General features: G+C 42.7%; 1 protein-coding gene across 3 annotated transcripts; it reads left to right on the forward strand.

The window, feature by feature from the left end:
- Positions 1 to 241: 241 nt before the first annotated feature.
- znf710b (zinc finger protein 710b) lies at positions 242 to 27,013 on the forward strand. 3 transcript variants are annotated; one of them, XM_084541056.1, is made up of 5 exons: positions 242 to 522; positions 18,497 to 20,068; positions 23,142 to 23,333; positions 23,664 to 23,835; positions 25,257 to 27,013. In XM_084541056.1, the coding sequence occupies exons 2-5, from the start codon at positions 18,539 to 18,541 to the stop codon at positions 25,436 to 25,438; spliced, it is 2,076 nt and encodes a 691-aa protein (XP_084397182.1). In that variant the 5' UTR covers positions 242 to 522; positions 18,497 to 18,538; the 3' UTR covers positions 25,439 to 27,013. The 3 variants fall into 3 exon arrangements, with proteins under 3 accessions (XP_084397182.1, XP_084397181.1, XP_084397183.1); XM_084541055.1 differs by lacking the exon at positions 242 to 522 and adding an exon at positions 618 to 1,055; XM_084541057.1 differs by lacking the exon at positions 242 to 522 and adding an exon at positions 17,039 to 17,073.
- Positions 27,014 to 27,934: the final 921 nt, after the last annotated feature.

Below are 27,934 nucleotides of genomic sequence, written 5' to 3' on the forward strand. Positions count from 1 at the left end.
TTTGTCTATCATGTCAGCTTCCCTCCTCATGTGGCCAGAAGGCAGACACAGCGCCACCTTGTGGATTTTATTAACATCATCCAAATCATGTGTTTTACAGTTAAAAAAAAAAATATTATATGTATTAATATTAAAATGAAATTGACACAATAAAAATAACCGTGATCTTTTTTCACCATAAACAAATGGTATTTTAAAAATCCGGAACTTAACTTCTCGTGCCTTTAATGGCGGACATTTAATGTTGTAACCGCAGTCCCAGACATCTGTATTATTGGATAAAAGCGACATAAAAGGCGGCGTTGACTGTGTGGTGGTTAATTGCCACTAAAGTCAGCCACATTCCGCTTTTACTAGTGGCGTTGAGGAGGAGCTCAGTTGTTTATTCATTCACGTCAGCCCCTCGTCCCTTCCCTTCCCTCCTTCCTGCTACACACAACGGGGACCCGCCGTTGTAACTGTTTTTCCCACATTAAAATTAACCACAGTCACGTCGCCACCATAAACCGCTTTTGGAATCAGGTGAGTTGAGCCCTTCTCTTGTTTGGAGCTAATGCGGGGAACAAATGTAGATGTGCATGTGTATTTATGTGTATATATATATGTATAAATGTATCCGCGGTGCAGGAGCGTTGACTTGTCCGGGCCGGCGAGGCGGAGGAGGAGGAGTGTTTCACCCGTAACTTATTAAATTCCTCCTGTCCAGCCATGAAAATGTCTGCGCGTTTTGTGGGGAGATTTCACAGCCCGTGGGCTTCGGGACGTCTGTCTTTCTGCGCGGTTTTTCGGCGCCGTACGGGAAACAAATGCGCGATGTAGGTCAGCAACTACAGCCAAAATGTCGTCTTTTCTTTTTTCTTTTTTTTTTTTTACTTCCACATTCTCTCATGCCACAAACAGATGGCGTCGAGAGGGGGATGGAGAGAATGGGGGAAAGAGGCGCATAAAGGAGTAGGGGCGACACCAGGCCACATTAGCCCATCACTAATCTACACCCCGCACATACACACAACCCACCCCTCCATGCCAGCACACGGGAGGCCAACATGTCTCGGGTAGGCCTGTCTTCAACAAAGTTTTTGCCGTCAACTTGTCTGGGCTCTCTCTCTCTCTCTCTTTTTTTCTAAAGACACGCAGCAAGTTATTTTTTGATAATGGTTTATTTTGAGCAGGCTACAGTGTCCACGGTCACAGTGTTGAGATAACGCTGGTGTCAGCTCTGGGAGCTCATAGTCGAGGACACAATTTGTTCTCAATCCTGCGTGCAGGGGATATTTCACTGCAAAGCACCAGGGAGATGCACTGCAGCAGATAACCTGTAGCCCGGGCTGCTAGCTGCTGCTGCTGCTTTGGGGAGAGACAGGCCACCACCAGTTGGCTGACTCCTCTCAGGGCTGTCAGGGATCATTGATAGGCCACACAGGTATCCTCCACCGCACTAATGAGGACGCAGCATCTCGCCCAGGCTCCCCGAGCTCCTGCGTTTCTGCCTGGGTGCATTTTTCTACTGTCTCACTGCCATTTTTATGGTACGAACTGCAAAGCCAGAGCCGGTAGTCACACTGCTGACCCCGTGCATACCTGCCAAGCAGCGTCTAATCATGTAATGAAGGGGTGGTGCACTGCGTGCAGCAAAGCAGCTGCATACTGTGCATACCAGTTAGCAGCCCCTGGGCCTATAGATGCGCTCTGATGCAGTTCAGTGTCAGTTTGCACTTCAGTGGCTGGCAGTAATTAAAAAGACGTTCTCCGCCTTCGGTCTGTGGGTCATCTGATTGATGGTTATTTAGATGGAAATATTCAAATAGCTCAGCAGCAGCAGCAGCAGCACTCACTAAGGTGTCGCTGCCGTGTGGCTCTCTGATGCCGCAGAACTTGCGGTTTGCGTTTTTGAAATAGACCCGATTCTCATGGCAGTTTGAAGCAACCCTGGCGCTGAAATGCAGCTTTATACGATCACCTCGGTGCCCAAGGGAACGCAGGGCGTCAACCACCGCCATCCAACTCTTTCTACTTTTAGTGTAGAGTCTACATTGCTGCTCTTCCTCTGAGTGCCTCCAGTCACAATCTGATATCCCATTCTTGTTTTGTGTCTAAGTGATGTCAGCCTGGTGTGCGCCAGCTGTTGAGGTCCACCTCTGCCTTTCAAAAGAGTGCGTCTTTAGGCTTTGTAACTCAACTGTGAAGCTTCTCCAGTGGATGGCCACTCTTGGCCACATCGATTGCAGTGCTCTGCCTCCCTGAATGCAGCTTTTCGAGTTTTTTTGACATCCACTGTTTGATGACATCTTCCCCTGTTTATTTTTGCTGGAAGGCATCTTAGCCAAATATTCATTCTCTTCGCAAACATGCCTTCTCCCGGCTCTCTGACATATTTGTTGTCTCATGTGCAAACCTTGTGTTAATGGTGTATTTAATCTGCTCTGCCTTGTGATTTCCATTTATTGCACACAGAGACAAATTATACAGCTGCCGTGAACTGATATGTGGACAGGCCTGCTTTGATTGAAGCATAAAAATATTAAATGATGATAGAAAAGTAGGTATTGATTTAATAATGGTTTACCAAAAAATCTTCAGGATCGAGAGTTGTTGCTCTGTCTACAAGTTTAACAGCTTTTTATTTCTGGACCAGTCTGAGCCACACAATGATAAATGAATATCCCCAAGTTTGGATCTATAATGTGTTATTACACTGCTGCTGGGACTACACAATCTGTATGCTACTCAGGGGATCTTAAACCGTTCGTTCACGGAGGCTGTGTTGTCCAGCGGCGCTAAGCAGAAAGTGTATCCACAATATTCCTTTAAAAAAAAACAAAAAAAAAAACAAACCCTGAACCAATTATCTTACCAGACTCTGAAAATTGGACACGTCTCCTGTAAATGAAGATAAATGAAAATGAGGTTTTCTCTATTTTCTCCATTATCAAGATGTGGGAATATAGCTGTGGTAAAAAGGTTTAGAATAGCTGATGACGGTGTCAGCACATTGCAGCGCTTGGCTGTGCTGCAGGCACCGTTAAAAAAAAAAAAAAAAGAAAAGAGAGAGAGCGAGAGGCTGATGTTTCTCAAAGCACAAAGGAGGCCTAATGTGTAGGGCCTGTTGGTTACAGCCATGCTGAACGACCTCCAGTGTGCCAGTTGGTTTGTATGTGCTGTGTGAGTCTAGTGTGTAGGCACAATGCTTCTGGAAAGACCCTCTGGATACAAAAGGTGTTGCAGTGTTGAATTGTTAAAACTAAATTTAGCTTAACTGGAGCTAGCCGGCAGCTCTCTGTGAATGGCTTCGTTAATTAATTAATGTGCCATTTTGAATTGCAAAACAGTTTGGTTGCGGTTTTGGCAAGCTCATGGTTGAGTGTTTCACTGTTTGTAACACAACTGCGATCGCATTCATCCGACTGTCCTAACCATGAGGGTGAATGCGACTGTGAACCAGAACAAAAACAGTCTTGTTTTTGTCACCAGGAACCTCGCCACAGAGTTTGATCGCTTGTGAGAAATGGATACAGGATTCGAGGCAGTAGTCAAAATATGGGTCTAGTTTTAATCTTATACTCATTTGTGCCCGGAGTGATTTTTTTTTTCTTCTCCGAGCTAGTGGTGTGGCTCAAGGGATTGCAGTGTCAGCCTGAAATATCTCAGCAACTACTGAGTGGAAATGTTTTACAGACATGCGCGACCCCTAGAGGTTTAATACTACTGACTTTGGCAATTACCTAACTTCCTCTCGCTCCACTGCAAGGTTGGGATTTATGATCTTTTGGCTTCTCATCCATTACTATCATCAGGTCTGTTTTAAATTTTATCCAAAGCTTTAGTTTATGCCGTGGAAACATTTTTACCTGCGCAATTGTTACTGTTTTATGTTCATTTGCTTCTCTGATGGTCCAGTTGGGAAGTTGTTTTTCTGACTTTGGTGTGCTCATGTAGTTTTAAGGTTTTATGTTGAAATGTAGAAGAAATGCGAATGCTGCAAGCAGGTTCTTTTGTGTTTTTTGTTTTTACTCCAGGCATTTAAGCAACAAGCTGATAGCTGTTTCCAGCATACAGCGATCAGGCATAACATTATGACCACCTTCCTAATATTGTGTAGGTCTCCCTTGTTCCTCCAAACAGTTGTGACTCATCAGAGAATGGACATGGGTCTTCTGAGGGTGTCCTGTGGTGTCTGGGAACAGAATGTTGTTAGTGGGGGTCTTTGGGTCCTATGGGTTGAGGGGAGGGGCCTCTGTGGATAAGGCTTGTTTCAGTGCATCCCACAGATACTTGATCAGTTTGGGATCTAGTGAATTTGGAGGTCAGGTAAACACCTTGTGCTGTTCTTCATCTATTTTTTAGTTGTTCCTAAACCGTTTTTGTATGTGTGCCTGTGTCAGGCTGCATCCTGCTGGGGATGGCTGCTGCCATCAAGGAGTGTCATTGCTATGGGGTGGAGATGCCTGGTCTGTCTAAGTAACATCCACATGAATGCCAGCTCCAAAAGTTTCCCAGCAGAACATTGTATTGTCACAAGATGGTCAATGTTATTTACTTCCCCTGTCATAATGTTATGCCAGATCGGCAACAAAGCCTGAAGGAAACGGACCAGGGGACCTGTGATATCATAAAAATGTCTGTATTTGCTCAAATGCATGGTTTTAGACTCTTGTGAGCGATGGTCATTCAGCTGAAGTTTCCTAGTTGCGAATAATTTTTCCAACATCACGTGAACAAACATTAAGGTGTTGATCCCATTAAAGCTGGTAAACATCAACACTTCAAAGGTGAGGGTATATTTGCGCACTACCATAAACCCATTGTGCCTCATGCTGCCGTCAGCATGGCTGAGGCTCTTGATCGTGTTCTCTGTTTGAAAACAGAATAACAATATCTGCTCGTAAGCTGATACACAAGTTCTGACTTAGAGAATAGCATCATTTTCATGCAGCATACTTTTCTGAAGCTCAGATCTGTTTCTTTTGGAGTGTACTCTGTCTTTAATAGACTGCTCCAGTATGTAATGCTTATTAGGTGCTAGTCATGCCTGTCAGTTTTGGTCTCGCTGCTGGTCTGCCTAAATGCTGTCCTTGCCAGTTTTCACTGTGTGAAGTTGCTACTCGTTGTCTGGTGAGTCGGTTTGGGCCTGTCAGTGTACCGCAATCCTGCCAAAATCTCAGAGTGAAAAAGATTACTAGTGTTGAACTGCTTTTCCCGCAGCCCAACACAGCAAGCAAATCACTTTCAGTTATCAGTCCTTGTGTAGGCAGACAACTGCTCATGGCTTCTTGCAACAAATATTCAGGTGTTAGCCGTTAGCCTTCAGGTCTCTGCAAGCCTCTGTGCCGTTAGCTAACTTCCACCTTCCAGTATAATGTAGAGGAGTGGCCTAGTTCGTGCCCTCCACGGTGTAATTTTAGCCGTGTGTGAGTTTGCATTGTGTGTATGTGCACGCTGTCTCTTTCTCTCACTGTCTCTGTTTCTCGTTCTCTCTTTCCCTCTTTGTCGTTTCACACCGCCCCTGTGTCCCTGTGTCTCTCAGTGACGGGACTTTAGTCTCAACACTGTGCAGCACCCAGGTCAGTGATGCTGAGCTGGTAGTCTCAATAGTTTCACAGTTGTGGATGTATGTTTAGCTTTGCTACACCCCTGTGGAAGGATGGTGTTAGTCTCAAGGGAGCTGGAGACAATACAGCCATTTTACAGTGTTGCTCCGATTGACAACTTGGGTCACTCAGCCATTAGTGCTGGAGAATTAAGTCAAAATGTCCAGTTAGTTTTGCAGACGTCAGAGAATGTGAGCACTACTGAGTTTAGTTTGTGAAGAGTTTATTTGGAGAATAATAAGAATCTGAAGTTAAATGTAGCTTGACATATCATGCTATATGCCTTATTATAAACCAAGCACAGATGCATGTCTGGCTGCCTTCATCCTACTCTTGGTTACAGTTGTTTATCTTTAAAGACAAGTACTAATGGCTGTCAAATCCCTTTACCAGTACTTCAACTGAGTCTTCAGACAGTGCTGACATGCTGGCTATGTCACTGTTTGTGTGTGCAAGATGTTGAGAATCGAGTATGCGATTAAGTGACGTTGCAACAATACAGCTTTTATGAAATATGAATTCTGTAAGGTGTGGAATTTCCTAAAAACCAAGTTGATGGAAATCAGTTTAATTTCATTATTAATTTTCTGTGAAAACTTGAAATTGTTCTCATCAGGTCAGTTCCACAGTTGCAATAATGATGTGGGAGAATTGAAACCTTTCATGGGTTCACTGGGACGCAGTTTGATCTTTTTTTTTTTTTTTTTTTTTTTTTTTGAGCCATATTTGTTTACATTTTGACAAACTGGCACCACTACAACTATGCTGATCTGGTTAGGAGCAGTTCCTGTTTAAAAAGCACAGGTACACCAGTGAAAACAAATGCATACTAACATAACAGTCCTGCAGTAAATCATCCTTCATGACTGTTCTAGTGTTCAGTTTATGTTGAAACAGTGCATGGCAATTCAACGTATGATCATTCTGGAGGATGTAGTTTGTGGCGCTGTTAAACTGGATTGAGTTAAACACTAAAATGTTTCTGTCATTTAGCCTAGACCACTGACTAAAATGGTTGTTAATAGAAACATGTGTCCGTGCAACAGAATACATTCTCCCAAGTGAAAACACAGTTGAATCAACAGCTTATTTTAAACAAATGCTGAATACCATAACCTTCATGAAGCTAAGATGGACTGGTGTATTATAATGCATTCATTTTCACCCCTGTACTTAATGAACTGGCAAGTGAGTGTGTGTCTTCAGCAACAAGAAGAACAAGGAATCTGCCAGTAGTTAGTTTGACCCACCGACCACTGACCTCCACTATGGAGTCAGTTGGGATCATGCAGAGATAGAAGCAGCAGAGCAAGTTCTTCAGGATCCTCAGAGCAACCTGGTTGTGTGCACTGATGGTAGATGCAGAGCTGCTGTTTGACAGGCTGGTCACACAAAAGTATTGTTAACAATAAATTATTTCTTTCTATTTCTAGTAAAGCACTGATAAAAAAAAGTACAATAAGGAAAAAATAACTTGTCTTGGTTTCTGTATTTAAGAATTCTCAGTTTAAATCTTGATTTCAGTAAGAGCTTCAAGTCACTCAATGTCAGTGTCATCTCTGGGGGCGCTGTTGTGTAGCAGCAGATGTCTACCTGGTGAAGAACAAGAGGGAGAATTTCCCCTTCAGGGATCAATACAACAGAAGAACATGGATCTTGTTGTTTCAGTTTTGGTTTGTTTTGGAGGATGATGATACTGGAAGATAAAGAATAAGAGGGAAGTGATGAAAATCTGGAGAAAGGAGAGGAAAAAAGAAGGGGCTCAGGAGAAAGAAGTAAAAGAAGTTTGAAATCCAACGCACGGGAACAAAATGGTAGGCCCACAACAGCAGAGCTGACATTTATTGGGACTCTTAAAAGGTGCCTTCTGTCATAACTCTGCTCTGTTTGATAGCTTCATTGCGGGAAATGAAGGAGGAGGAAGGAATTTGTAACATAAGCGTGAAGCATGGCTGGAATAAAAATTAATCTGGGAGTGATTGATGACCTTGTAAAAAAAACAAAACCAGAATCATTTATAGTTCATGTCTAGGGCAGTATGTGAATGTTTATCTCCAGCTGTGTAGCTGTTTGGGAACATGGGACTTAATTCCCAAAGAACAGCTCCTCATAAATATATTATACTGTATACTTGCCTCAAACGCTACAACACTGCAGTTTACACCCGCACCATGTTTTGGCAGTATATTCACAGAGAGTGAGGGTTTCAGATCAAAACCAGTAATTCAAAGTCTATCTGCAATTTGACCTATTTGTTCTTTAATTGAGGAACTTGTAGAGAAAAACAGTGAGAGCTTTATGGTTGACTGAAACACTGGTCAATACAGTTTGACCTGTTGCCTGTGGACCACAACCTTGGCAGTCATTGCTTTGATTCTGCCATTAGAAATGCACCAAACTGGCTAAATCTGCTAGCATTGCTTTTATGGCTTTGTATTGAGATTCATCTGTCGGGTCAAATGTTTACTTGTCCTGTGTTTTTTTTTTTTTTTTGCAAACATGTGTTGCGGTGTATCTTTAAGTGTCTTAAGAAGGTGTGGAACCCACACAAGCTCCCAGAACAGCTTTAGGCCACGTCCACACGTACGAAAACGATCTTTTCCCTCTCCGTTTTCCCTGGCATCGTTTCAAGAATATCTGCGTCCACACGGATCCGTTTCAACAGACTGAAAACGCTACTTCATATTCCAGGCCTATAGGTGGCGCTGTTTCAGTTTCAGAAATTCACCAAAAACGGAATGGAAGAGGCGGAGCATGCGCATAAAGCTTGAGCGCTGTTTACAAATCGGCTTTAGAAGAAACCAAACTCAAGGAGAAATGATATTTTGTCCTGGTAACCCTAATAGGCTCAACATCTTCTCCAGCAGGAACACGAGCATGTAGTCCGCCATTGCTCGCCAACGTCTCGCGGGATATAAGAGGTGGAAGGCTGCTCGAGGGGTATGGCGATGGTGGCGATGACATCATCGTATGCGTTTCTGTCCGTTTTCGTCTGTCCACACAGAAACGCAAGAGGTGCGTTTTCGAATTTTTCCACCCTGGGACCCGGTTTCAAAAAAGTGCGTTTTAGGGCTATGCGTTTACAGGATTCGTGTGGACGATCGGCCAAAACGATGCAAAACATGTGCGTTTACACCAAAAAGCGTTTCTGTGTGGACGGCCCCTTAATGCTCCTTGACAAGGATTTTCTAAGTTGCAGTGACTTTTGTCTCTACGTTGTGTCAGAATATTCCAGGTTTTCAGTTGGGGTAAGATGTGTTCATGGTGAAGGTTGTATCACATGATTCACACGACTGTTGTACTCAAACCACTGAGTGACCCTTTGTATGGAGGCCTGTCCTGAGCATCTGCACCGACGAAGCATTTGATCTTTATTACCGTAGCTCTTCCTTTCACTGGTGCAAATACCACAGTGATGGGATTACTGTGTGAATGAACACAGATCTCCATATAAATAAATAATAACCTAATATGTGTTTTCAGTGGGGTAGGGAGACTCGGACAAAGTCCCCACATCAGGACATACACACAACGAAAAGCACTCTGTTTGGTTTTGATACGGCCGTGGCGATCCATTAGAGACTGTTAAAATATTCTACTGTGAACCAAACTATGTCGGTGTTTATTTGCACACCATGCGCAAACCTCTGATCGGATCTTGAGACGCGTTTGCAGACGCCTTTAAAGTCTCAGCTGTGAACATGTATTTTTGTCCTCTGATCACTCAGGACACATTCAGATAACCAGAGCAGAGCCAGTGTCAGAGTGTTAATGCGTCAAACTTTTGTTTCACATCTAATCATAAGGCTAATCGCACCCTTACCATATGTTTGCAGGGTCTCTGACACCTATACCTGAACTGTAGGAGGCACAAGTGCAAGAAATTCCAAAGTAAAATGATGGTTATAGTGCTGATGCTGGACCATTTGTGGCGCAATTTCGACCAAAAATACAACCACATCTATATTCTCCTATACTCTCGGTGTCCTGCGTAGGCAAAGCAAGTAAAATATGATATCAGTTTAAATCTGAAATTCTCAGTATTTGGAGGGCAGTGGAATAGATTTTTCTTGGAGTGATATGAGGTCAGAGATGGCTGTGGGCCTTTACTAGGAAGAAACAGAATAGATCCCCCCCTGCAGTGTCCTATAGTTATTATTAATAAAAGAGGAAGCATTTAAGTGTCAGAAATGGAAACAACACACTTATTTTTAGTTGCACTGTCATAACATTATTGTGTTTCTGAATAAGGCCGAATACTTCCTCTCAGCAGTCACAACAACAACGTGCGCCTCATTATTTTGTAAGTGATCCAGCAGTATTTATGTCTTATTCCATGGGTGCGTTGTAAAAGGAAGCTGCTAATCTGACTCATTGTCAGTGGTACCAGTCAACAAATACTGACTTAACTTAGAGGCCAAACTGTAACTCAATGAATCAAAGTCAGACCTTGAGAACCCCTGCAACACACCAATACCAGTATACCTATGATCACATAAAATCAATTGATATATCAGCTGTTAGTTGTCTTTAGTAAAGGTTGTGAACACATTACAGTGTATCTGAATAGGGATGTTTTTTTGCCCGACACATATATTATAATGTTACTGACTGTGTTGCAGAAAGGACTTGTGAAAACCAACAATTCCATTCTTCCTTTTCTTCTTTTGCTGCAGCCATGTTTGTGAAACCACAAAATAGAGCGAGACAGGTTTTGTGCTCTCTTTCTCCCTCCCTCGCTCCATATTTTTTTTTCTACCTCTTTCTGTTTTTCTCTCGCCAGCTCTCTTCCCCTCCCCCTCTTTCTGTTCCCTTTCCTCCTCTCTCCCTCTTTCATTCTCCCTCCCTCCCTCTTTTCTCCCTCTTTCTCTCTCTCCCCTCTATTGCTTTGGGTTTCCATCACGCTTTACCCCTCCCTCTCCTCTTTGCCTCTCTCTCCCTCTTTCTCTCTTCCTCTCTCACGTTGCACACTGCCCCTCCCTCCCTCTCCCTTTCTCGCTCTCACGTTGCTCCCTGCCCCATCTCTCTCTCTCTCTCTTTTTTTCAGTCTTTTTTCTGTCTCGCTCTCTGTCTCTCCCTCTCTTGCTCTCTCTACATCCTCCCCTCCCCCACTGCTGCCTCTCATTTTCTTTCTCTCTCCCTCCCTCCCTCTCTCATTCTCTTTCTCTCAATCTCCTCTCACTCCACCATTTCACTCCCTCCCTCACTCGCTCATTCACTCCCCCTCCCATCCCTGCTGTCTTTATCTCCTCCCCTCCCTCCCCTCTCAATCCCTCTTTCATTCCATGCAATCATCTGTTCTCTCTCTCTCTCTCACTCTCTCTCTCTCTTTCTTTCTTTCTCTGCTTCCTCTATTACGTCCCCATTTTGTCCTCTGCCATTTCCCTCTCTCTCCCTCTCTCTTTGGTCCATGTTCTCTCTATCTTGTTGTTTACCACACCTATCCATGACATTTATGATACAAACTTTATTTTAAAACATGTTTATTTATTTTTTTTCACAGAAAAAAGAAAAACATTTTAGGGTTTGCTTATATTTCCAGAATAAAAGCTGCATCTTGGACACAAAGCTTCCCTCCCAGTCATATTTGTGTCTTATTTAGCCCGTCCATCTTGGTGCCATATACTGGACTCATGTTATTCCCATTAGCCTAAACATAATTGCCCGCCTCCTGCAACACTGCGGCCTAAATACCGGGGTGAACCCCAGTATGGTGGTTGCTTTCTGTTTGCTTTCATTCAACAAGTGGCTTACTTCCCAGGCTACAAAACAACCACAAATGTCCGCCATCACCCTCAGGGGAATGTAAACTAGATGAAGCAGGCCTCACCTGTCAGGATTACAGACAGGATGGCCTCATGAGCCGAGCTGCTCCATCTGCACAGCTGGAAGCTGCAACCATTGCTAGTTTACTGAGGTTTTATGCATGTAAAGTGCACGTGTTGCTGCTTGGGCTCAGCATTGTTTATAATTTTGTCTGTTTCCTACATCTGCTGAGTGTCACCATCTATATTAGTCTGACTCCTGGCTCTGCCTGTAAATGTTCTTGGTCTCCATAAACATCTTCCTCACAGAGATCAGTGTGACGCGTGTAAGCCCACCATATGTTAGTGAATTAACTCAGAACCTCAAGATGCATTTCTGGGGGGAAAAAAAATAAATAAAAAATCTGAATCCATTTTTAATAGTCCGTCACCTGTGTAGCTAATGACATTTGCGAGAAAACTCACTTTACAATCCACAGTTTAGATTTGAATTTTTGTTAACTTTTCTCTTTGTTTCTTGGAATTCAATTTTTGGTTAAATTCAGCAAATATGATGACCCTTCTAGTTTAACCTATGCTAGTTTAACAATAGCCTGACTGACGCGACTGCACATCTCAATGAGATGCTGGTCTGGAAACTACGTGTTTATTTTCTCGTATTTGAGGCGTGGTTTTACAAACGCCTAGAGCCGTTTATTGGGCGCTACGAATGTCTATCAAATGCGCCTGGTAATTCTCATGCTGCCTTGTGCGCGATTCATAGCCAAAGCCTGTTGGTAGCAGAGCAAACACATCCTTCTTGGCAATGAAGTCTTTCAACGCCAAACGTTGCTCTTTTTTTAAAATAAACTTGCGTTCTAAGCTACTTAAAACACTGTCTAAGGCTGCACCGAACGGTAACGTTAGGTCCGCTGCCATGTTGGATTAACACACTACAAGCTTCGGTGTCGCGCATAGACGTCGTCATCGTCTTGCTGCCCCCCCCGTTCTGTGATTGGTTCCCTATCTCAGGCGAAAATATGGGCGATGGTTTCCAGACTGCATTTGCAGCGAGAATGAAATCGCGCGCAAAGCAGTATGGGAACACCCAGGCTAGTTTAACAATGCATTCTTTGCAATTTGCTGGCTTTGTTGAAATAGCAATATCCAATTTATTCTAACCTCATCATAAATTATAGGTTTCCCACAATAATCTGGTTTCTCATGTTTCCATGTCAACTCTGAGCATGGTTTAAAGAAATAAAATACAGAATGTGAAAACCTGAGCTCTTAATTTTAATAAGTGGAAATAAAAAAACAGACAAAAGGTTTTCTGTATTTTCTTGACCAAAAATTACTGAGGTTCATTACTCAGTTTACCAGCAAATTAGAATTTATTTATAGAAACACAAAATGAGAAACTTAGTCCTCTGTTTACCAGCTGATTGATTAATTGATCCTTTCACCACCATTACTAATACATTTACCCAGCTGTCATCATGGTAATATGCCTTATGCTTAAGAAACAATCTAACTTTAAATCTGAACATGTTGAACCAGATTCAGAGCAGGAATGTGGATCTAACATCATGACCAGCAAAGATGTTTACGGGCAAACTGCCCTTCAGTGGTTCTTTGAGAGACGCTGCAGGTCACGGACAGACAGCTCTGTCCGGGGCATGACTCGGTCCCACCTCTCTTATCTGAATATATCCAGATCAAATCTGGACGCTGTTGAGATGAACAGGAGTTTACACCAGTTTTGGTCAGATTTCACTTCCTGCTGCCTTGTGATTTTATCTTTAGAAAACAATAACAGCCGCTGAACAGAAAAAAATGCACATTTGTTCTTGACAGCTAGAAAAGAGGTTTGCGCTGGCTTCTGTGTGTCTCACATCAGTTTCAGATTCACAAAATTTTTGGCATGCACTGATGTACATTTGTTTGGAAGGTTTCTTGTATATGAGCACTGCAAAGTTTATGTAGCTGCTTTCATTTTATGCCTGTTTCTGACCAGAGCATGTTAGTTGAAATAAAAGTCACAGCTCTTGGTGCTGTCCAGCTGCATTACAATCATCTGCTTAGCTTCTTGTAAATTAAAAAAATGTATGCAATACATCTATGGAATGTCATCAATTTAAAGACAGTCGAAACATTTTGCAAACTTAAAGCAGATTTTTGCTGTTTTGATTAATAATTTAAATGTGAACTCTGTGGAAATCAGTTTTACTCGCAGACTATATTCAGTGGAAGCATCTCTGTTAGGCTTGACTGGGTTAAGGTTGACAGGAGGATGTAGTTGATTGAGACTCAGTCAGTTGATGAACACAAATTGACTAACCATTATATTAACCATTTGCGGAAAATTGTATTTTATAGAGCAAAAATGATAAGAATTCTGTAAAGATGAAACAAATATCAGCTTTGACATAATTAATAAAGGCTTATTTTAAGGAATCAGTGAAACATTTAATTTATAAAATGTCCAAAAACAATAAATTACTCCAGTTCCTTATTGTTCAAGGTGATACTGAGTTTACTTTAGGACCAGAGACATTTTGGGTGCAGTTTAATATTCTGGTGAGACTAATCACTAATCACTTACATAACTTGGGGCACTAGTTAACTCAGTGGTTCCCGAAATGGGAGGCTGGACGGCAGTTGAACGAAGCTTGAGCACTGCTAGCAACAGGTTTGTGAGAGGGTTCCCATCTAAACGTACAACAGAGGACAAGTCTTTATCCGCTCAAAACACAACTTCTAAAGCAAAGAAAAGAAAATATGACGAGGCATGCATCGCCCTCGGTTTCAGCAGTGGGTAACGAGGAGAGACCACAGTGTGTTGTGTGTCTAAAAATATTAGCTTCGGACAGTTAAGACGCCACTTGGAGACACCACATCCAGAGCATAAGGACAAGCCAGATGATTTTTTTCAGAATTTCTTTAATAAACTGTCGTGCACAACAGCATTGCTTTCTAAAAGCTCCATCTGTGTCTTCAAATGCTCAACTTGCGTCATATAAAGCTGCCTACGGAGTTGCTCAGTTTAAAAAAACGCACACTATAGCAGAGGAATTAATACTTCCCTGTGAATATTCTTATCTACAAAACCGTGTTAGCGAATTGTTTTAGTGGGTGAATGCAACTATTTCTAATTATTTATAACTATTAGCCTAGAAAGTAACAGTCACCAGTCATACATGCAGTTCATTAGATTTTGTTTACAACAAAATGGCTCTGATTGATTGTAAGACTATCCAAACATGCACAGAGGTATTTTTTTCGCCCCACAATCTGGTCCCATCGATTAATGTTAACTTTTACAAGTAACACTCACAGTCCTGGTGAGTGAGTGACCGTACATATTAAGATAAAAAACAAATCATGTTTCTTTCACCGTAATCAAAAACAAGCCAACTGCTGGTCAGGGTTAACTAACGTATTCCTGTGAATAGTTTTGCCTCCACCTAAGCCCCGCCCACTAGAAAACATCATGTTTACGATCACATAAGCTCTCTTTATAATCTGTAAATGTCATTCTCCAATTTAACATTTCATTCCTAGTTGCACATACTTGGGAATTCATATTTCATATACTTTAACTCAGTCAAGATTACCACGTAAAACTGATCCAGCCCGAAAAAGAGCATGGCTAATCAATCAGTACCTGGTTGCTCATAGTAAACACTTCACATTTGAATTCAAACTGGAGTGAGCTCAGACTGTTGTCGGCAAAGAGGGTCCCTTTTTGGAAATCAATATTGTGTTGTTAATGTTGTGTGAGTACATTATGTTATTGAGAGAACGCACTTTCAACATCCACTGCTTTGGCTCAGACACTCATAATAATGCACACCAGAGTCTGCAATAGCAGTAGACTGTCCATTCATGTCTGGCTTCAAAATCAGGCTTTTGTTTGTTTATTTTGGAGCTGAAATAAGTTGTTGTTTAATTTACTTTGATTACTTTTATGACATTAATGCTGGTTTTGGACTGTTATTAGAGCCAGTGAGTTAGAGACCGTGCACTCCAACTTCATTGTTTATAACAATCTCTGCTCATATGGCGGAGTACGCATCTCAGCGGTGTTGTCGCGATACATTGTTAACAAGTGTGTGAAATATATTGAAAATGACGGGATCAGTGTTGATTAACTTCCCTACAATATGACTTTAACATAACCTTGACCCTGACAACCAGCAGGTCACTCATGATTATCGGCTTGCTATTCAAGAAAACTAGCTAGCCAGATGGGATTTTTTTCAGTATGTAAATTCATATAAAGAATATTGGCAGATATATTGACATCGTAATTATTTTTATTCTCCGAATATCAACGTCGCTCCCAAAAATCCAGATTCTGTCGGGCTCTACTTTCATCACTCCAAAGAAGTGATTGAGACCTTGGACCAGGTTTGTTGAATTCCAAGTATATTTACACCAGCGCATTAATCTGAATGTTTTCTGTTGTCCAGTTTCTCATTTCCCTCCATATTTTGTTGCTCGTGTCGGTTTCATATTTGGCAGGATATGGTTGACCTGTGATGCCATCATTAGCGCCGTCTCTCAGCTCTACGTCTATCTGATCTTACCACACATCCCTCATTTTGCTGGAGGTGCACCAATCGAGCGATGACATTAAAGGAGATGAAAGTTCTTCACATTTGAAAATGTGTGTGTGATTGAGGTATTGGGAAGATGGATTCATTGGACTGTCTGACGTCTCATTAAGGGCAGAATAATACCTGTCTTCTCTCCATTAACTCTAGTTTTCTCTGTTTCTTCTCTTCATCCATCGTTCATTTCTTCTTATTCTTTTACCGCATTCTGCTCCCATCCCCCTCTGTCTCTTTTTCTCTCTCTCTCTCTCTCTTTCTGTCTTTCCTCCTCCTCCCCTCCCCTCTCTTTTCCATGAGTATTCTTTCCTTCCACTCACTCCTCCCCTCTCTCTCTCTCTCTCTCTCTCTCTCTCTCTCTCTCTCTCTCTCTCACTCATCCATTTGCTCATCTCCTTGTCAGTCACCTTCCATCTCTTTCTTCCTCTTCCCTCTGTCTCTCTTTCTCCTGTCACACACTTTGCATCCGAGTCTGTGCACAAAACAATCTTCCAACACTTTTCCGTACTCATAAACCTCACTTGATAAATGAGGGAGTGAAAAGACTCTGAGTGCAAGGCGCAGAGAGAAAGAGATGCACAGATGAAACACAGGAAAAGGACTCAGCAGCAGATAAAGGAAGAGAGAGACAGACAGGGCTAGGCAGAAACAAAGAGGAAGAATGACAGACAGAGATGGAAGAAAGGAGGGTGAGTGAAGCGAGAGGCAGTCTGGTGGATCCATAATTTCAGACTGATGCTGATTTTATGTTTGTTGATGTTGATGATGTGTGCGGGTCTTGGAGGTGACTTAGCCCATTCATCACCAGACTATCGAGGATCATCAGCGATACAAGAGCTGGTGAGCCGCTCGCTTGTTCCTAAACCCACCGGCCACATGCTCATTTGTCAGAAGCATATTTAGTTTGTTTCTGTCTGCTCTGTTTGTGCTGGTGTGACCAGAGTCACTACCGAAACTGTGCTGAAGAAGGAGGAGGAGGACGAGGAGGAGGAGGGCAACGTTAGCCCCGCCTCCCCTCATCCCTCACGTATAAATAGGAGGCGAACATAGCCTATTCTCACTCAACACTCGCACTGGAGAATGAGATCCTTAAAGCACCTGAAACCTCACAGCAGGAGGAGTGTGGTGAGTTCATTGGCTCTCACTCACAGCATGTTAAGTGGTAGTTTATTGAAGTGCCGGGCGACATGGGATTGAACCCACTGCAGCCGAAAGACAGGTTAGAAAACTGCCGTCAGAGATGCTTTTGGCTCTTTCTAGATTTTCTTTGTTTGTAAAGTTGCCGGCAGCGGGTTTGCTATTTCTCCCAAATTAAGAATTGACTCTGGGATTATCACCTTCTCTGTTTGAGCTTTTCAACTCTTCTACGTTGCTCTCCTTTTCTCTTGCTTACTTTTTTTTTTAAAATATCATTCTGTCTGGCTTTCATTTTGGCATTTTCTTTTCTCCTTCTGTCTCCTGGTTGGTGACTGCCTCTCCCTCCCTCCCCCCTCCTTCCCTCTGTCTCTACATATCTTTCTTCCTCTTTCTTCCTCTTGCTCTCTTTTGCCTGCTGCCTCAGTCTCACCCTCTCACTCTTTCACTCATCCCTCCCCTCCCTCCCTCTCAATGGCTCTCTCTCTCTCTCTCTCTCTCTCCCTCCATTTCTTTCAGCTTTCCTCCTTCTCTCCTGTCCACCCCTTTCTCCTTATCTCTCCTTCACTTTCCCTCTACCTTTCATTTTCTCTTTTTTCCTCTCCCCCTCCCCTCCACAAGACTCTTGTCTGCTCTAAGCTCTCTCTCTCTCTCTCTCTCCTGCTTCTCTCCCTCCCTCGCTCTGCTCTTTCCTCTCCCCCTCTGTTCTCTCTCTGCTCTCCTCTGTTTTTGTCTCCTCTCCTGTTTTTCCATTCTTTTTTTTTTCATTTCTTAATCTTGCTCAGTTTTCTTTCTCTTTTTTCCCCCCTCTTGCACTTGAATGTGTGTGTGTTTATGTGTTGAGATCAGTAGGCCATCTAATCCCCCACAACACACACACACACACACACACACCATACATGGTTAGCCTGCTGGATTAGGATGCTGTCTTTCATAGTTCCTGTGTCTCAGTCACCAGATCTGAAGGGTTTCCTTTGGACTGTCTTCATTCAGGATGGCTTCTTGTGCTAGAAAGATTGATTTGGGAATTGGTTCGTCTCCGTGGGAGGAAGTGTTGTCTGTTTTTGCGCATCCTACCAAGTGATGCAATAAATGTCTCTTTAAAATCGAAATCTGTGTTTCTTTCTCTCTCGACAACTGTCTAAAGGAAGAAAATTGATCGGATGATAAGTCTCAGCACCCCTTTCTCTTTATCAGGACACTTTTGATGTAGCGTGCTTTCTCAATGGAGGACAGTGTGCTGTGGATTGTGTTTTGCCAAATTATTATCGTATCAAGTGCCACCAACTTCTAACAAAAACAGATCTTCATCTTTGATTTTTATTTTTACCACGCATTCAAACATGTCCGAGCAAATAGTTCCCTTTGAATATATAGTCTATATAATCTGTGCATGTGTGCCTTTCTGTTGCAGGAGGAGGCGAGCCGGCGCCTGGGTAGATGTGAGCCCAAGGTAATGGCCAGGCTGGTGGACACAGGCACACAGACAGATCCAGTAGTTGTGCTGTCCTTGGCCCAGGCCGCCGTGCTAGGTCTCATCTCCCAGAATGAAGTGTTTGGAGCTACCATTGCACCCAACGGCTTCTACACCGGCGAACCCAAAGAGTCCCCTGCACCCCCAGTAGACGGAGTCGACTACGAGTACGCAGACCAGCTTATCGGAGCCAACGGAGATTACCTAGGAGACAACTTGGGAGAAGACGGTCAGATGCAACCCAGCTGCAGTCAGAGGAGGTGGCAGCAGGGGCCACCTCAACATCCGGACACGAAAATGGTCGGGCCAGATCGCCATGGTCTTCAAGGCGGCGACGTGTCCTCGTCCCACGTGAAAGGGGAAGGGGTGAACTCTGGAATGTCCTCCTGTGTCCACATGCTGAACAATATGGCTCCCAGGGGTGGTTTAGTTCAAGTTGATCCAGCCACCCTGAGAGGAGCCAACAAGAACTGTGTAGAGTGTGAGCGGGATGCAACTAACCAGCAGCAACCTAACACACACGTCCACCCTCCTCCACCCCAGGTGCCGCACAGAGCAGCGGAGCAGGGCCACAGAGGGCTCCAGGGCCAGCGCCCTATGGGGGCCCACGGTCGAGGTGGCAGAGAGGATGAGGAGGATGTAGAACACCAGGGGAACACAATGATGAAACCCACGCAGCAGGAGGAAGCCATCAGCAGCTACTTCCAGACTAGTGAAGTGGGCAGCTATGACTCGACGGAAATGGGAATGGGAGGCGAGTACGAAGACAGCAGCCAGAGCATGATGTGGACAGATGGGACTGCTGGAGGGCAGCACCCACAGCCTCCGCAGCACCAGCCCCCTCGTCGACACGGAGGCCGCAGAGTAGACCGGCTAGATATCAACATCCAGATTGATGAGTCCTACTGTGTAGACGTGGGAGACGGTCTGAAGCGCTGGAAGTGCCGCATGTGTGATAAATCGTACACCTCCAAGTACAACCTGGTCACACACATCCTGGGCCACAACGGTATCAAACCACATGCTTGTCCACATTGCGGGAAGCTCTTCAAGCAGCCTAGTCATCTCCAAACCCATCTGCTAACCCACCAAGGTACACGGCCCCACAAGTGCACAGTCTGCAAGAAGGGCTTCACCCAGACCAGCCACCTGAAGCGACACATGCTCCAACACACTGACGTCAAACCGTACAGCTGTCGCTTCTGCCGGCGTGGCTTCGCCTATCCCAGTGAACTGCGAGCACACGAAGTGAAACACGAGCGAGGCCGCTGCCACGTCTGCTCGCAGTGCGGCATGGAGTTCCCCACCTACGCCCACCTTAAACGCCACCAGACCAGCCACCAAGGTCCCCACACCTTTCAGTGCACCGAGTGCAACAAGTCCTTTGCCTACCGCAGTCAGCTCCAGAACCATCTCCTGAAGCACCAGAGCCCGAGGCCTTACACCTGCTCCCAGTGCGGCCTGGAGTTTGTGCAGCTCCACCACCTTCGTCAGCACTCGCTCACTCATAAGGTACTGACACCACCATCCGACATCTCCATTCCTACCTTTATGTTCCTGACTGCTCGAGTTACAGACACAATTTAAATGTTACCGATATAAGATCATTAAACTGTTGATTAAAGGAAAATGATAGTGGAAAGCAAACGGACACAAATAATGGGCTATTATCAAAGGGAAGGGCACACGTCTCTTCTCCAAAGGCCTCACCTTAGTTGATCTTACTCACTGAGATATGGCTAAAGTAGAAATGTAGTAGCACTTAGCCTAGCAGGCGTCCATCCTCTGTGCTTCTTCCTCTTGTGTATTTTGTTAAATATTCGTTGTAACATAAACTCCTTTGGGACTTTTCAGGTCAGAATAGATGCTACAAAATGTCCTTGTGGAATATAGACAAATTAGCAGCCAGCCTATATTTTAATCCAGAAAAATGGGATGCTGCTCCATCAGAACCATAGAAAGGACAGGCTTTGCTATAGTTTTCTCATCAGTATGAGGCTTTTGTCATTGTAGTGTTAACAGGTCTTGACGAGGAAATGTGATTTTTGCATGCAGTCAGTCTGAGTACAGTTAATCACCCGTTCACTACTCAATAGAGCGAGCTCCAGGATGTGTGTCCCGAGGACATCATCAAGAAAATTGAGTTTCTAGCTCTTGAATGAGGTTTGTTCATTATTAACAAAGTAGGACTGAGCAGTCAGACATTCTACAAATTGTCATTCTCTCATAAATTATTTTCCAAATATGTTTTTGCACATGACGCTGTTTTCCTCATGCACAGGTGCTTCTGCCTCATCATTGGAAAAACATCATCTTCATTTAGAGACATTTAGATTTAAAAAAAAAACAAGTCAAAAGGCAAGGGAAATGAGGAGCAGAAATACATTTGTCTGCTTGCATGTGTTGCATTTTAACAAAAATCTCAATCTGCGCATCCTTGATGCTGAGCGCCTTCGTGTAGTCCTCATTACAGCCCTCGTCTGAATGAAACGTCTGTAATTGCTCAGTGCCCCCCGCTCTGCACATATTCATGCAGGTGAGGAGGAACGAGATGAGGATGCTCAGGGAGCACTGATCACAAATCGTTTTATACAAGCGCAGCTCTGTCTTTTCCAGTATTAAATTGCGCAGATGGACAAAAATCCCACACATTGACGAATGAAAATGCTTCTTTCTGAGGATTTACTTAAATTCCATTTCTAATGGGGCAACCAAAACCCAAAGCTTATCATCGAGGCTGGAGAGATGAGGGCATTTCTCAGTGAAGAGTGTTTTCTCGTGTGGCTTGTATTTTTGCCTCCCGGCTGTCCACTGCTCCCCCTGGTGGACAACAGCAACACAACCCGTGTTGTGCAGACAGTGGGCGAATGGACAGCCTGCCAGTTTGTCTGCCTATAAAAACACTGTCTCTCGACCCATTGCTGACCTGTAATGCGTATTCGTGCCTCTCGGTAACCCAGAATCCAGTAATTGAGTCCCACCTCTTTCTCTGCCGACGCTGACTGCAGAGTGGAGTGTATGAGGCAGCAGCAGCACATTCATTTAGACAAGCCTCAAGGCCTTAGATGTTTGTGAGTTGTCCTCTCTTGTGACCTGTTTCTCCATGTTTAAACATTTCCTGTGGCGTGTGGTTGAGAATATTATGGGAGCAGGAGGGGCTTTTTTTTTTTATTTGGACTGTAGTAATGTCTTTTGCTAGACCTAAAATGGCTGCCATAGTTTTTGACATGGTCAAAGAAATGATCTCACAGGCTGGATATGAATACCCTTATACTTCTGTCATGGTATGTGCATGACATGATATCAGCTGATAACAAGCTGTTCTGTCTATTGGAGTAACGTTCTGACTTGCTATTTTGCCTTAATGTTTGACCGGAAAGGTGTAGATGGAGTTGCAGTTGTACTCAAATAATCCACATAATAATGGTTGTGGGACGTAAAAGGGCCATGGATTGTGTGCGTTGAGCTTGAGCAACATTTTCAATATGTATTTATTTACTGGTGTTGAAATAATGCCAGGTTTCCAGTATATTTATGAGTGTATGGACAACTAGTGGTGAATTATAAAGACTCTCGGGGAACCTCTGCAGTTATACGAAGCTTCTTGTTTGTTGTTATCCATTCATACTAGTTTCAGTGAACGCCTCAGGAATGCCTGGAGGATTTTTCTGCATTCAACGATGAGCTGATGATGAGACTGTGATGGAACAAAAGAGGTTTTTGGCCATAACTAAAGAAGTCCTACGATGATTTCGCTGACATTTCTCACAAATGTATAATACCCTTTCCCTTCCCCTCACTCCTTCCTGTTCCTCGGGTAGTCCATCACAGTTTTTTTTTGTTGTTGTTGTTGTTGTTGTTGTTGTTGTTGTTGTTGCTGCTGTGATGAAGCTCTTAATCGCGCCGCTGTGCTCCTCTTTATAAATAGTCTCAAAGTGTAGACAGCGTGTTTGTCTCTGGAAATTATTCACTGGAGTCATACATGTCAATATAGTGATAACTTCCACGTCACTAAAAAAAAAACAAAAAAACTCTTAACACCTTTTATTCCTTCAAAGTCTTCACTACATTAATTATTTGAGTCTGAGAGAACTGTCATAAACTTCATCTTGACTGGCTGGCAGAGGCACGCGACCACGAGGTGGTAATTCTAGTGTCTCCATGATTTCTTAGCACGTTTATGGACTTTTAGATAATTGTGTCTTTAGAAGGTGCCATTCACACTGAATATAAAAGCATATGTCTCAAGCATATGTGTTTTCAGATTTGTAAGTGTGGACTGCACGTTTAGACACAAATTCCAGCGACAGAAGTAGCTGCTGGATTTTCCTCCATGAGCTGCTGTGACTGTGTGGACAAGCAGGACACTGGTGTGACCTGTCGCTCTCAGCTCTCAGTATTTTTGTCAGTGTTTCCCCTACGTGTTTCCCACGTCATCTCTCTCACGCCTCCTCCCCTCGTAGTCTGAAAGCGTCTTAATTAAGCAGTCAGTCCACTTCTGTCTCACTTTTCCGTAAATAAGGAAATAATGCTGCGGCCATTCGTATATTGGACTGACCCTTATTCTTTTGTTTGCGCTCTGCAGGGAATGAAAGGCCACAAGTGTGACGTGTGTTCCCGTGAGTTCACCCTGTCTGCCAACCTGAAGAGGCATATGCTCATCCACAACAGCGTCAGACCCTTCCAGTGTCACGTCTGCTTCAAGAGCTTCATCCAGAAGCAGACGCTCAAGACCCACATGATCGTCCACCTGCCTGTGAAGCCGTTTAAATGCAAGGTATTTGAACTCCTGAGTGACGGTAGCCGCTGGAAGGCTTTCTTATTAACTGGTGTGAAATGAGATGTGCTGATGCGTTTGAGTTCTGTTGGATTTAATTTAATGTGACAGGATTATGTGAAAATGCTTCTAGAGGCAGCTCATGAGGGATTAACAAATTGATATCGGTGACTTTGCTAAAATGAAAATGGAAAAATCCCAGACATTCATGGCAGCCCCCATCAAGCCGGGAGTTTTCATCACTAACCACCATCTACTAGTAAATTCTTCAACGTGTATTGTTTCTGTTTATGGCTGTGTTCACGGATAGTTGTTGTGTATTTTCTCCAGGTGTGTGGCAAGTCGTTCAACAGAATGTACAACCTGCTGGGCCACATGCACCTCCATGCTGGCAGTAAGCCCTTCAAGTGTCCTTACTGCACCAGTAAGTTCAACCTGAAGGGAAACCTCAGCAGGCACATGAAGGTGAAACATGGAATGGACGTGTCACCAGAAGGACAAGGTCAGTTTTGTTTTTATTAAATCTGAAAAGGTTGATTGAACGGGCACGCTGCTCTTTAGCAACACCCGCTTCACTGATTTCGTCAGTCGTCAACCAAAGCCTGTTTCAAAATACGCTCTGTTATTTTTAAATTACACTGAGCGATACAAGAATGTCTTAAAAGCTCTGAAAAGATGTTCACTCCATCAACCTCTTACTACATGCAACGCACGCAACTTTGTGTCAAGGTTTTCCATAATGTTGAAACAGAACATGGGGAAGATTTGCCATAAAGAAAATTAATATACATAAAAGCATACAAATGACAAAAAAATAGTATGAAAATTCTAACATAAAATAAATGAAAAATGAATAAGATGCAGGTTAAATAAAGGAAGGGCGTCTAGGGTAAAATTTCCTCCAAATTTCCTCAAATTTAATTTCCTGCAGCTTCGTGGACAAATGATTCTTTCCATTATGAAAATTTCCTGGATTATTTTGTACCAGTCATCCAGAGAGGGTGAATCTGGGTTAAGCCACTTCTTAGTGCTGGCTTTTCTAGCAGCTACACGCCATAAACCACAGTTTTAGAATTTAGAAATCCAGTGTATAGTTCCGTCCGATTAAAAGTGTTTTATTTCACATTCTCTATGGATACTGCGCAAGAAGGAAGTTATTAATGGGCATGTCCAAAATGTGTGATGATGATCGGCTTCCTGAGAGCCGCAGTTTCTCCAGCAATCAGAGGAGCTTGAATGATGAGACATCTGAACTGGGGTAATAAAAAACCTACTTAAACATTTCTAACCGATCACTCTCCATGAAGATGAATAGGTTGTTTTCGAGTATTCAGTTCTTAATAAATAGTGCACGAATAGATTTTTAAACCAAGCAACCACATTGTAAGATTATTTAAACAAAAATAAATAAATAAATAAATAATAAACTCATTGTAAACTGCATAATTTCTATAGCTAATGTGCAATGGACGCAAATTAATCTTTTATTTTATTTTTTCTGTTTTAAATGTACCTGTAAGGGATGTTTTACAAGTTTTATTAGTCTTATCAACATCTCAGCTGCTCAGAGAACTCTATGCTCCCAGCTGTGTGTGTGTTATTTGTGTGTAACTCATTTCACATCAGCAGTAAATGCAGATGATGTCCCTTTTCTTCTTCTTTTGGATTTTTGGTATTTTTAACGCTACGAGGTGTATTACTGTCCTCCGCAGGGTAAAATTAATTACTACGACTGCACTTCAGATTCATCTTGCTTTCCACATTATTTTCTGCTACTTTGATCACTTCCTGATTTCCCAAACTAAGGGCCAGGCCGAGGTCACCATAACAGAGCTGCATATATTTCAAAAAGAATTTTTTTTTTTAATTAAAGGTAGCTTTGGAAATGTTCTTGTAACATAATACTTTTTTTGTGTTTTTCAGAAGTTCTTCCAGAAATGGAAAGCCAGGGGGAGTATGAAGGACAGAACTTCAGCTTTACATCACCAGATAATATGGACAATGGTGGCTCCCAAAACCTCACCAAACTCACTACAGCAAACATGGACGACATGGAGGAGTATTACAATTTTGGGAAGGATACAAGCAGCTACACTACACCTTGAGTGTTGATGGACCGGAGAACATGTTTATTTTCTTTTATTTTGAAGGCAGAAGGAAATTACAGCGTTGTTTTCACGGCTTTGGGAGACTCTGGCAAAGGGATTTTCTTTTCATTTTGGCCTCCTTCCAGAAGAGCCAGACCTGACGAACTATGATGGGAGGCCAGGAAGGAGAAGCACTTCAAAGCAGACGTTTCTCAACTCTGTTGCTCATAACAGAGACACTGAAAGTGTTGGAGTGTCGGTCTGGAGCTCCTTTTTTGGGATTGCTAAGCTTACTGACTCAAAAGACTCTCACTGGCGGACAGTCAAATCTGTATGTTGTGTGTATGTATCATGTTATTTGAGAAAAAAAAAGAGAAAAAAGTTGCAGATCCATCGGTTACATTTGATGTGATAGAAATATGTTTACCATTTTTGTCATTCACAACCAATGTATGCCCTTATATTTTTGACTGAAAGTGCCAGCTAGAAACATTTTGCAACTAAGCTTCCACCTTGTCAGCTATTTACTCACTGTATATCCAAGTTTTGATACATAGTCACAACATATTCATAGGTTTGGATGCTCTTACTTAACAGTTCCTAATTGTAGTGACCCGTCCCTGCCCTGCCATCAAAATTAATATTTGACACAGGTCCAGCTTTCAATGCATTTGTGCTTTTTGCACAGGACATTGTAGCCTTTTCTCTTATCAGGGCACTTACTACCAAAGTTGCTACTGTCCCATGTCGGCTAAAACCTGAAGACAACATTGCCGGCATGTAAAGCCCTCCCATTGTACAAATGTTTCTGCAACATGCAGCCTGTTTACCCACCTTTTTTGTTTTCACATAGCTTTACATTAACAATCGACCCCGTGTAGTGAATATACCGCTCTAGTTTTTTTGAATTACTGAGTGAACAATACAAAGCACTTTTTTCATTGAAACTTGTTATTTTCCTGTGAAGGCTGTCTTCAGTAAAAGTGAACTCATTTGCCTCAAGGAGAAGAGCTTGGTGGGGGTAGTAAGACTACAGGGTCTTCAAACCCCCGTAATGGCAATATTATTGAACTCAAACAGATGTGCTTTCTCTGTAAGTTTTTGTAAACTGCAGTTTCCTTGGTATGGATATTTCACAGTTGTCAGTTCAAGTATGAGTTGAAGGGTGAGCAGTCTGTACGGAGACTCGGCAGTTTGGGGTTTCTTTGTTTGTAGTTTCAGCATTATTAAATCCAGGACAAGGTTCACTTCACTTTTAATTCAATTTATTCAGGAAAAAAAATCCCCTCAATGGAAAAAAAACTGTGAAGATGATAATGAAACTCAATCTGTAGCTATAAAAGATGAAAATGAGTTATTTGGAAGTTAGTTAGATCTGATTGAATTGATAGTGGACTGACACTTGTCCTGCTCCTCAGAAATTCTGTTTTTGGGGAAGAAGGTCAGTTCCCCCTGTCCTGCCATGCAGGTCAGCCTTGATATGCACACTAAACCAGAGGAATGGTCTACTAGTTCTTTTTTTGAGATGAAAAATATCAAACGGAGACCTCATGGAAATTGACCATGAATTATTTAATAAAGGTTCTCTAGTTTAAATGATGAAGACTGGCGTTTTAATCCGTCACTATTTGGGGGGTTAATCGTATAATCTGCTATTTTTAGCCACACTAGTGCCACTGCATCCCAGCCTGTATTAACTATTTGATGAATTGCCATGAAATTCATTGTCCCAGCAGGAGGCACCCCGGCTTAGTGACGCACTTTCCTCTGCGTCACTATGTTTATTTTATTTTACAAAATATTCAAGTTCTGTTTCCCAAATTGATAGACCATGGGAACACAACCTCCCTCTTTTCATATTGCCAAGGGCCTTCATTAAATGGTATTGGCAAGTCAAGTCAAGTCAAAGTTTCTAAAGCACATTTAAAAACAACCTCAGTTGAACCAAAGTGCTGTTCAAGCAGAACAATATAATAATATACAGTTTGATATTTGTGCAGATGCAAAACTGCGTTGACGCCTTCTATAATGTAGGTAGTTGAATGTAAACAAGCCCTTTGTCACAAACTACACAAAAAGCCCAATGCATGTCCTGATTCTGAATATATCTAAATGGATTATGCTTTTTACGTGACTAATTTAAGAAATTATTTTATTAGTGTAAATGTTAACATACTGAAATATCATTAGACATACAGTATGTGGGTACATACAGCTTAACAGACAAAAACAATTCAAAAAGAACCTCTTGGGTCATGTTTGAGTCAAAAATTAAGAAGGACTATGTGGTATTGGTAATGCTATATCACTAACACAAGTCAGCTCAGGTCAGCTGATGAGATGTTAGTGTTCTGCTGAAAGGCGACACATTGGCTGTTGTGCCAACAAAAATGTGACTTACGATGTGGTCTTTCTGTTTCATTGATGCTTTGCATTGTGCTGGGTGATACCGCCATAGGAAATGAGACTGCTCTCTTTGCCCCTGTATGTGGCTCTTTTAAGGCTGTGGATGAT

The sequence above is a fragment of the Chelon labrosus genome (assembly GCF_963514085.1).
Source record: "Chelon labrosus genome assembly, chromosome: 3".
Taxonomy (NCBI): Eukaryota; Metazoa; Chordata; class Actinopteri; order Mugiliformes; family Mugilidae; genus Chelon; species Chelon labrosus.